The sequence below is a fragment of the Alnus glutinosa genome, chromosome 4 (genome assembly GCF_958979055.1).
Source record: "Alnus glutinosa chromosome 4, dhAlnGlut1.1, whole genome shotgun sequence".
In the NCBI taxonomy this organism is placed as follows: Eukaryota; Viridiplantae; Streptophyta; class Magnoliopsida; order Fagales; family Betulaceae; genus Alnus; species Alnus glutinosa.
Window position 1 is genome coordinate 9068018 of NC_084889.1, and position 10478 is coordinate 9078495.

The 10478-nt window shown below is 37.4% G+C and overlaps 2 protein-coding genes across 3 annotated transcripts in view; one reads left to right on the top strand and one right to left on the bottom strand.

The window, feature by feature from the left end:
* The window catches only part of LOC133867059 (protein translocase subunit SECA2, chloroplastic), a 28318-nt gene extending 22220 nt beyond the window's left edge, over positions 1 to 6098 (bottom strand). The window contains exons 1-6 of one of the 2 annotated variants that reach the window (XM_062303738.1): positions 4349 to 6098; positions 3672 to 3727; positions 2147 to 2416; positions 1819 to 2055; positions 1190 to 1309; positions 821 to 949 (exon numbers count right to left, since the gene is read on the bottom strand). In XM_062303738.1, coding sequence (XP_062159722.1) covers positions 821 to 949; positions 1190 to 1309; positions 1819 to 2055; positions 2147 to 2416; positions 3672 to 3727; positions 4349 to 6053 — 2517 coding nt within the window. In that variant the 5' untranslated portion in view covers positions 6054 to 6098. The remainder of the gene's footprint in view (positions 1 to 820; positions 950 to 1189; positions 1310 to 1818; positions 2056 to 2146; positions 2417 to 3671; positions 3728 to 4348) is intronic. The other variant, XM_062303737.1, reaches the window with a different exon arrangement.
* An 83-nt stretch (positions 6099 to 6181) lies between these two features.
* On the top strand, positions 6182 to 10153 carry LOC133867060 (uncharacterized). The gene is made up of 5 exons (XM_062303739.1): positions 6182 to 6333; positions 6770 to 6928; positions 8180 to 8231; positions 8766 to 8832; positions 9819 to 10153. Exons 2-5 carry the CDS (start codon positions 6773 to 6775, stop codon positions 9907 to 9909), a joined length of 366 nt encoding a protein of 121 aa, XP_062159723.1. The 5' UTR covers positions 6182 to 6333; positions 6770 to 6772; the 3' UTR covers positions 9910 to 10153.
* The last annotated feature ends 325 nt before the right edge of the window (positions 10154 to 10478 follow it).

Consider the following 10478-nt stretch of genomic DNA (forward strand, 5'->3'; position numbering starts at 1 on the left):
CAAACCAAGACCCACTGATTGAGCATTTAATATATGGTGAAAACAAAAATGGGAGGACAATAGAATGGCTATGGATGCTTACCGTTCAACAAATTATTGAAACTTAAAGGTTTAAACAATTTTCCTTTCAGTTTATTATCCTGGTAACTTCCAGAACTTGGCAATGAATCAAGTCTGTTTCCTACCACAAACTAAGAATACATGCTCAAGGTATGCCATTTCCATCTCTATTATTATTTGTAAGTAATTGAAATATCATTAAAAGCGAAAAGCACAACCCAGGTACACAGAAAGTATACAAGAAAAACACCTAGCTAGAAGAAGAAAAAAGAATAAGGAAATCGGAAAAACTAAGCACCAAAGAAGCTACGTTTCCAAATATCATTTTAATCTCTATTATCATATTTAGTTATACCATCATCTTTTTCTTTTTTTCTTATCTTCCCTACATGGAGAGAGAGAGAGAATAAAAAACAAAATTGTATAGAGTTCAAACTCTCCAACCAGTCTAACATTCAAGCCATGAGCTTGATCAGATAAATGTATCATAGTTGACCATGTTCTAGAAGACCAACTGTACACAAAAATGAATAAATAGGAAAGTACAGAAAATCAGTATCAAGTACATGATATATTCTTCATCCAACAAGGAAAGTGTCATAAGGAAGTGATGCCAGCTATAATGAAGAATGACTTAAAGACAACAAAACTTAGGCTTCATTTTCATGCAAATGTCAAAGCATCAACCTAACAAAAGATTGAAAAACAAAGACTATAGTGTGAGTCTCTCATGAACTTTATAGCATAAAATGTGTCATACCTTGACAGCCCTATCAGCATATCCGACTATAAGCTTTCCTTGCCAGCATAACAAAGCTGTCACGACAGAACCACAAGGGATGGATCCAGTTGGTATGACATCCATTTGAAACTCATCTCCTGATAATTCCTACAAGTCAATAGCTAAGTTAATCAGTCTGCAAAAAGTGAAAAAGAACTCAAATGCAGAAAAAAAGAAATCAACTGAAACAATATATCATCTATTCACCAATTTAAATTAGATTCAGAGCTAAAAGAAATTCCAGATGCCACCAAGTATTACAGAATGAACTCTAAAATGGGTTAACATGGCAAACTTGCTAAATTTCATTATATATGTAGAAACATATACAGTATTTTGCATGTGTACCTGTACTTTGACAACTTTGTCCCAGCCTCCTGTAAATAGCCATTTATCCTCCAAACCAGTAGTAAAAATGGAACCACTGTGTAACTGTGTAGATTTCATTAATACGTCATTCCTCCAGACCTGAAGGAAGCGGCAAAAGCATATGATTACTTAACAATGAAGTCCATAGGTAAAAAACACTAACAAACAGCAAATCCTTATTGGCTTTGAAACTTTATGGTGCAGGGATGCTTAGTGCTTTATTGGTATGACCAGTCAACAAAAATGCCAATTTTTGTTTTTTGTGTGCTAGAAAGTTCATATCTGCTCATTCCAGTTTGAATAGTTCATAGAAAAAGAAAGTTTCCACTGTCTCAGAAGTCAGCCGACATGAGTTTGAGGATCTTATAGCACTGCAAGTCTGCCTTTCTTTGAATATATGCAAGGAGACTTTAGGATGTTGATAAATGGAATGCTTTCCACTTTTCATTCTCATTATGATAATATATCAACCTAACATGACAAAATCATTTTAGGCAGGCTATTGATTTATTAACTTGAAAGTCTAATAAAATCATTTCATATCCAAGTGGTGTCAAAATACCCCTCAACTAATATAACCCAGCTCAAGCAAGTGGAGAATATAAAACCTTGATACATCCATTTTCATGAGCTGCAATGAGCATATGCTTGTCAACAGCAAGGGACAAGACAGAGGTCACATATCCAGGCGTCTCTTCCCCCAATACTGCCAATGGACTATGATCATTAAGACTCCATAATCGGATCGTTCCATCCCAACTGCCACTGTAAAGAACCCCATCACGTACAGCAAGAGAGGAAACAGTTGATTTATGTCCATTCATTGTGCATGACAGAATGCCATCCTGGAAAAGAAAATCTAGTTCATGTATCTTCGCATAACACTGGAAATATGTTCTAAAAGATAACACAGGACACAATAATACAATAAATTACCTGCAATGACCATGCTTTTATTGATTTATCTCCACTGCCAGTATACAGATAGCCATTTCCTGAAATGGCCAGGGCATGAATACCACTATAGCGCCAATCTTTCTCCTCATACCATTTCTTTAAAGGATCTTGCACAAGCGGGACACTACTGTCCCAGACGAATATGCCACCACCACTATCACCACTTATGCACAGTTGTTCTTCATCCATACAAAGTAGAGCCATGACTCTATGCTCATGACCTCTAAATGTGTGTATATAAGAGAAGTCCTACATTATACATGCACCAAAGGAACTTATTAGAATTGAAGAGAAAGAATACAATCCCCAAAACTAGAAAACTAAAAATAAAAAAGCTAAATAAATCAAATGATAGTAAATCCCTATTCCTTCAAATTTATCTTCAGGGACAACTTTACAACATCATACAATCAGTTTCTATCTTATATCTTCGGAGGGTTCTAATCATGGTGGTGCAGAATTACAAATAAAGCAGTGAAACAATGTGTACTATAGAAGAGCAAACAGGTAGACTAGACAAGACTTGCTAATACATTTCAGGGAAGATAATTAAGAATGTATGAAAATCAGGAATACGAATCGTTGTTGTAATTATCACTACAAGCAACCTTTCTTTAACCTCCATTGCATTCTATCAAGTAATTAAACGATTTCCACAAGCAATTTTGAAATAAGAACTGCAAAATGTAGAAGTATTCCTAGACTATAAAATCACAACATTAATATAGAGATGACTTAACACAACATTACTAATTACTATAGCGATGAATAAGCTGTATTAACATCCTAAAAGTAGTAGGTTTTAATAAATAACTAGAAACATTTATGGCAACTCTCTCAAAAGTTGCTCATTAGTTTCCAAATCTAAAAAACAAGAAGTCCTGCTATTATACATGGCTTTCACAAGCTAAATGCAACAATTGCAACTCACTGCAAAAGAATCTGACTGAAATGGTCAAGCACTCTCTCAAATTTAGTGACGAAGCAATTAACACAAAAATAGGCAGCATTAAAGGCTCACAATAAGCCTTCCGGCCAAATTTAGACTTGTTCTGGTATCATGGAAAACTATCCAGAAATATGGTTCTAAAAGTTTCATTGTTATGTTCCCATATCCTAGATAGCAGCTCCCTCTTTCATTCTGGAAAGGCAGTATTCCAAGCAATAGGCATGCTGTGTGTATGATTTATTGCTAAACGCAAGAATACATACATTTCCTGCTACTTTGTCTTTTATAGAGCTATACTTACTGAATCCACTAGAGAGTAGAGAGAGAGAGAGATGCCAAATCATGACGTGTCTACGGCATTTGAAAAATTTACTGGGTAGAAAATGTAACTGGAAACTACGAATATTACTGCACTTCAGCCTTTTGAAATTATCATCACCAATGAAGGAAGCAATATATTTGTCAAAAAACAATTAATTACTTAACATGATTCTATACAAATTGAACTAGTGGTAAAACTCGCAACTTCAAAAATTGTGCCTTTAGAGTCTGTACCTGCAAAGACCATACGTGAATAGTTTTATCAAATGAGGAGCTAAACAGAAAACCCCCTACAAGATAAAAGAAAAGTTGTCATTTGAAAGCAATATACTCGGACAGAATAAAACCGCTAAGGCACCAGAGTGCCCCAACAACATCTAATTTTATTCATTTTCGTTTTTCTTGGAGAGCATAAAAGTTTTGCACATTGCAAGTCACAGTTTGTACACTTAAAATAAAAATGATTGCATGTGTTGGAAGAAGAATATACTGATTTTGCTTAGAAATCAATCTCAAAGCATTTGCAACCATTGAAGTTTCAAAGCTCTGAATACACAATAAAGAAAGGAGGTAATCCCCAACTTGCAAGCCCGAGGTTTATCGTGTTCCAATAACCGAGAGCCATCACTGTCAGGCCTACCTACCTTACCCCACTTTTTCACCGTAATTACAGACATGCCACTATGTTCGACCACTTGGTGCACATAGTACTGGGAACTAAATAAACCTCGCACTCACAACCCCTTGCCCCTTAGGAGATATCTTAATTCTCAAGTTTCAGCATTCTGACAGCAGTCTTAACACCCAAAATAACTGAATCCCTGTCCATGGATTACTATGTAGTAAAGAAAATAACTCTTTAGATATCATTACTTGGAATGAAAAAAAAAAAAGACGTATAGAATTCATACCTCCAACTGCTAACCCTGTAATACAATCAAGATGGCCCTGAAGATCTTTAAATTTGATAACTCCCTCAGAGAGGCCATCAAGAAAGTTTTTGTCAACCCTCTCGTCAACTTGATCAAGTTCTGCTCCACCATCTTCTTTCCGTGTTTCTGCTCTTTCGGCGGGCAACTGACACAGTTTCCCAAAAATCAAGCAATGCCATGTGCTGTCCTCGTTAATTGCACCCTCAAAACCACCCAAGGCATCAAATTGAGGTTTAATTAGCAATTCCCTTAAGCATTTTCTTACATCAGTTGCAAGTGGGCGACTATCTGGATCAAAATTCAAACATTTACAGAGAATCTGACTCAATGAAGCATATGCTGAACCCAAATTGGTTTCCAACAAAGAACTAACTTTCTCCACCCAACTCACGTACAGAGTAGAATAATCAGAGCCTTCTACGCTTATTTCCGAAATCCCCTCAGAGAATGATTGTCCAATAATAAGCCTGATTAGCACACAAGCTAATGACCAAACATCTGACCTGATGCTAATTGAAAAACTTGAGCTTCCACATTCTACTGCAACGCCCTCTTTCTTCAACAACTCAAGCAACAGCTCGGGGCTCAAAAAAGCCTCCTTTTTCAATAAACCACTGAAAATCACTCCCAACTCGTCGTTATCAATTCTTGACCTACCAGAAACAGCTTCCACAACACTCTTATGAACCTTCCTTCCCCCCACCAACACCTCACTCAAATCCACATAAACATGACCAAAATCATCGAAAGTAAAGCACGAAAGACCCAAACAACCGATTACCAAACTTTCCAAATGCAGAGCAAGAACTGCCTCGCAAGTTCCCACACCGATCATTGCAAAACCAGACATATCAACGTTACTTGAACCCTCCTCATCTCCATCACAACCACCACCACCACCAAACCCATTTCTCAAATCACCCAACTTATCCAAAAAACTCCCTCTTAGTCTCTCACACACTAAATCTAAAAACCCACCTTCCAAATCACCCCACAAGCCATAAACTTTACACATCCCACTCTGACGCCCCAAAGAAGCTCTCAAAACCAAACCCAGTTCATCTCTCTCCTCCTCTTTCATTATACTCAAGCAACTCATAATCCGCGCAACGTAGCTATGATTAAACACAGAAGAGTCACTCACAGTAGGCAACGAAACAATCCGCACAAGACTCAACCTTTGGTTCTCCCTGAACCCCCCACGAAGTGGCAACAAAGAAACAGAACCATTTGTTCCACCAAACACAGCACACAGACCTTCTACTCCTCCCCCTCCTCCTTCTTCACCTTTTGTTTCAATGAAAACGGCGTCGTTCGGGAGGACCCAGTCCTTCCAGAGAGAATAGAACTCGTCAGACCAAAATCGAGGCAAGAATCGATGGCGATCGTCATAATTTGGGGAATGTTCGCGGGGTTTTTGGGAAATATGCGGATTAGAGTTAGGGTGAGGGTTTTGAGGAAGACTGAGGCGGAGGAGGTCGATGTTCTTGGGCAGAGCGGAGGGGCCTTGGGCAGGGCACTTCACCAGTTGGTTACACTCCGGGCAGCGAATGGTCCCTGGGTATCGCTCGGGCAGGTTCCCTAGGCATGCCTCGCAGGCCGTGTGCCCACACGCAAGCACCCGCGGGATCGCGCACGCGCTATCGTAGTTCTGGAGGCACACCGGGCACTCCGGCGACTCCATCGCCACCACTTCAACAAAAATCGTAGGGACAGAGGCAAAAAACGAAAACTTTATAAATACGACGCCGTTCGGTCCCGAGATTATTAAGTCATAAAACAATTCCCAGTGTAAAAACGACGCCGTCCCTTTAGAATGTACATATGGACGTCTTTGTCCCTCAACATTTAGCTTAATGTCGCAACAGCCTTCTTATTGTAGAACACTGGGACGAAGACTTTTCTCTTGAGGAGAAGAGTAGAGAAGGGGATCTAAATTCTACGGGAAAAGCTACGGGTCTGAGGTATGATCTCTAGCACTATCTTAACGCACTGTTTGGTTGCCGCGAAAATCTATTTAATAGGATTAGAAAAAAAACAAACAAGTTTCTCCAATCTCAGATCTCTTGGTGGTTCGGGCCCCGAGAAAAGAGAACCAAAAACAAAAAAAAAAAAACTGTTGCAATCAAACAGCTAGCTAGGGTTTTCTCATTCGGGTGCCTTTTTCAATGCATATGAGAAAGAATTTGGGTTCGTTTACTCTTTTTAAACGTGAAGAAAGTGCGTACATTTGATTCGAAGTTGTTGCTCGCATTGGCGTTCGGACGAAGAAATGATTTGCTTTTTCTGTTTGTGGGGTTGTTTATGGGCTTGTGGATTTGAGAGTTGGTAGTCATCGTTGTTATTGTTATTGACTAATATTGCTGATTGTTCTTTTTTATTGTCTTTGCAACTTGGAAGTCCATGGCAGGGGCAGGGAGTTCCATGCTTTATTCCTTCCTTCTATTCATGGTCATTCTCTCGCTTCAAGAAGTTTACAGAGGGAAGTTAGCGTCGTCTGAGCTGTTTACCATACTCGGGGGGTTCACCAGTTCTCTTGTATTTCTTGTGCTGCTGACTGTGAGTTCTAGACCTCCTTATTGACTGTTAATTTTCGTGTTGTGACAATCTCACTTAAATATATGAGAATTGTTCTATGTTTCTAGTTTCTTCTTTTGTGTAGTGATAATGTGGTACTATCCAAAAAAACCAACTTTATATAATTAAAATAAAATAGAAATTCTTTCAACTTGTATCCTCATTTTACTTATCAAAAAAAAAAAAAAAACGTGTGTCATCATTTACATGGGTGCTTCTCACCAATCACAAACTTTTCTTTCTTTTTATTTTTATTTCCCACGATTCCAGCTCATTGAAATTATATGTTATTCTTATTAGTTATCCTCTCTAAATTATAGGTCCTTGCAATCTCTCCTCTAAACTATAAAGTTTTGCAATCAACAATTTAATTCAATTTTAATTTGCGATGTCCATCCTTCTTTCCAATTCAGTGTCAAAATTAACTGATTAGTGTATTTGGGTGAGATGGAAATTACAATTAACATGCACAAATATGCTAAGTTTGACTGATTAGTGCACAGCACCTCCCCACTTATCTAACACTAATTTGGATTGTGGGGTGAAGGTCGTAAACAATTTTTTGTTTAGGAGAAAGACATTGCAAATGACCCCATAGCTTTCGGTGGATAGCTGTAATTAACCTGATATTACATGTTATATTTTATATTTTTCTTAAGAGTTTTGTCTCTCTGTGAATAGCATTAAGTGGAGCATCTTGTACATTTTTTCATACTTAAGAGTTACTCTGTGAAGTTAGCAGTGTTTTTTAAATTTGGACCTTAAGCTTCTTTTTTCATGAATAATAACAATGTCTAAAGAAGGGTAAAGGAGGTGGACGGGGGGGACCCCATGTACACAAAATGTTTACCAATCAGAAGTTGTTACTCTACGGGTCTCTTGGTAAGGGGGATTCTGCTCCATGGTGATTCATTTGAATGAAATAATTAAAATCAAAAGCAAATGAAGTAATCATCGCAGCACTATAGATAAGTACAGGCATACATGCATGTATACCTATACATGTTGCTTAGTAGATTTACGTGCTTCATCATGGATGCACTTCTTTGTACATATATATGTGCATGCTTCATTGTTCATTATTTCTTTATGCTCTAGAATAAATTGGCAACTGTTGTTATAGTCTGCACAAATCAAAAGCTGAGCTTGCATATGATGTAGTCATTTCTAATGTATGAACTCATACAATTGGTTTAACATATCAATTTGAATTGATTGATGCTCTTCTTGCAGTTCATTGGAAATTTCCAGGAAACATGTGGCGTGAAGACTGGGTGGGGTGCTGGTGAGTGTGCTTTAGCTTCATATATTGTTTGCTTAATGAGACATTATGTGTTGAAGTCCATCTGGATGATATAGATTGGATCCTTTTCAGTTTTCCTACCCATTACACTATATTTTGCCCAATTGAAGACATTTTGTCCACATGGATTAATCAAGTAGGATCTTACTTTGCTAGTCTCTAGGCATCATAGTCTGCAAGCATGGTGCCCACTGCTCACCAATGCCCATTTAGTGCTCGTGTGTATACATCTGAGCCACCATCCATTAGCCCGATTTTTTGTGGCTGTGTGTGCATATGTCTCTGCTTAACTCCTTTCATCCACTTTCACCAAACTACTTGTTCAGTTTCGGACAACTTCATGCATGACTTGGGTTCCCCCCCCCCCCCCCCCCCCCCCCCCCCAATCCTACTAGCTTTTTTGTGCACTTGCATTATAGCTAAACTAGAGCCTTCATGAGAGTATAGACTTGTAGAGTATTGAAACTTATCATTAGTTGTCAAACTGAAGCAATTTTGTTTACCTCTCTTTTGCAGTCATAATAGCAGAAGCAGTTGCTCTCATTGCTGCTAGCACAGTCCATCGAGTTTGTATCACAACATGGTATGCAATAATTATGAAATAGGGTGTACTACTTTTTCTTGGGATATTCATATGAATGCCGCATCAGGGAATATATTTGAAAGCATTCTCAACACTAGTTCATTTGATATGATTTATGTATTTATTAGGGAAGTTTTAGGGTTTTTAGGGTCTCGTGGGTTCGCTTGGGTCTCTTTCTTTTTTGGGCTGGTTTGGTTGTTCTCTTTTAGGGTAAGTTCCATTTCTGACTGACAAGCGGCCTGATGTTTGGACTTGGGCATTGTATGGCACTATAGGCACAAATCTATGATGTAGAAATTAGTTTAACGTAGAAAATGATGAAGAAGCCCTAGCAAAGAACTAAAGTCTTTATTAAAAATTACTAGGAAAAGTTGACGGTTGATTGTCATATTTCACATAATGTACACAATTGTATATAGTGGCAGAGTCAAAATTTTAGTTCATGAGGAACATGATTAAAAGAAAGAATTGAAACAAAATAAGTAACAAAATAAATGAAAAATTAAACATTATTTAACTATCATTTAAAATATATAAATATAATTTTATAAGGTTTTTTTTTTTTTTTTTTTTTTTTATGTTAATTTGTTTAGTTGTTTTCTATGTGTGCCTTGATTTCTTTAAAAATTTATTATAATATCTAGTTTTTCTACTTTTTATCATAGTTTTCCTTCCTAAATAAAAGAACAAATAGGAAAAAGTTACATATACTTGTAGATCCTAGGATCCTCAATCAATTAAATTTAGAACAATTGCAATGGATATCTAGAAATTTTGTTATGGGCCTGATTGTTTGTAGGATAATAAAACTTCCATATTCTACTGCACATAACAAATGTTTAGAGTGGCAGATTAAGAAGAATTTCAACAATAGAAGATTATCATAATTTTCTGCCCAATCAATATTATTTTTGCAATTCTGTTACAAATATCTTGAGAGAATTTCATATTGACGACATTTTTTATGTTCTCATATATGGGTGCAGTTTCCTGTTCTCCGCTGGATTTCTGTATGAGGTCAACAAGCTTTCTGGGATGGTGCTCACCAAAAGTGAATCAAAAACAAAAAGGCTCTGAGATTGGAAATAAGTTTATGATGATCTGCCGTTTTGATTTTGCTGTTTCTTATGGTTTTTAAGTATCATATGGACATTGTACCCAAGAAGACAGAAGAGTTTCATTTTAACAGCAATGGCCATTTTTGCCCAGAGATTATTGAACAAAACACTATCCACTCTTGCTACAAGGTGGCGGTTTGGTAGCCAGGTGCGCTTGCGTTGTGAGAACTTGTAATCAAGAAGCGGTTATTCTTCTACTTTCAGTCAGGAGTCATACCTGTGAAAACATGACAATGCTCTTTCAGACTAGTATTAATATATGAACATGAACTAGAAATTCGCATACTTGTATTTCCTTGTGCAATTTTCTCAACAAAAATAAAATAAAATAAAAGCTAGAAGTTGCAGCAAAGAAATGCCTATAAACGGTGTTTCTTGAGAGGGGAAAAAAATGAACTGGATGCAGCCAGTAGTTGACTTGCCGGGGAAACATGCCCGGATGGATGTCACAAAGGCACAGCGCTGAACTAGAATACTTGCAAGAGACATTTTTTAATGTAATATCAGAAGTCTAGGGCCCCTCCTTTG

What these genes read in the sequence shown, in the direction of transcription:
- LOC133867060 (XM_062303739.1), top strand. Translation starts at nt 6,773, where the DNA reads ATGGCAGGGGCAGGGAGTTCCATGCTTTATTCCTTCCTTCTATTCATG. An exon ending in TATTTCTTGTGCTGCTGACT is followed by an intron (nt 6,929 to 8,179) that starts GTGAGTTCTAGA and finishes CTCTTCTTGCAG; the next exon opens with TTCATTGGAAATTTCCAGGA. An exon ending in CGAGTTTGTATCACAACATG is followed by an intron (nt 8,833 to 9,818) that starts GTATGCAATAAT and finishes ATATGGGTGCAG; the next exon opens with TTTCCTGTTCTCCGCTGGAT.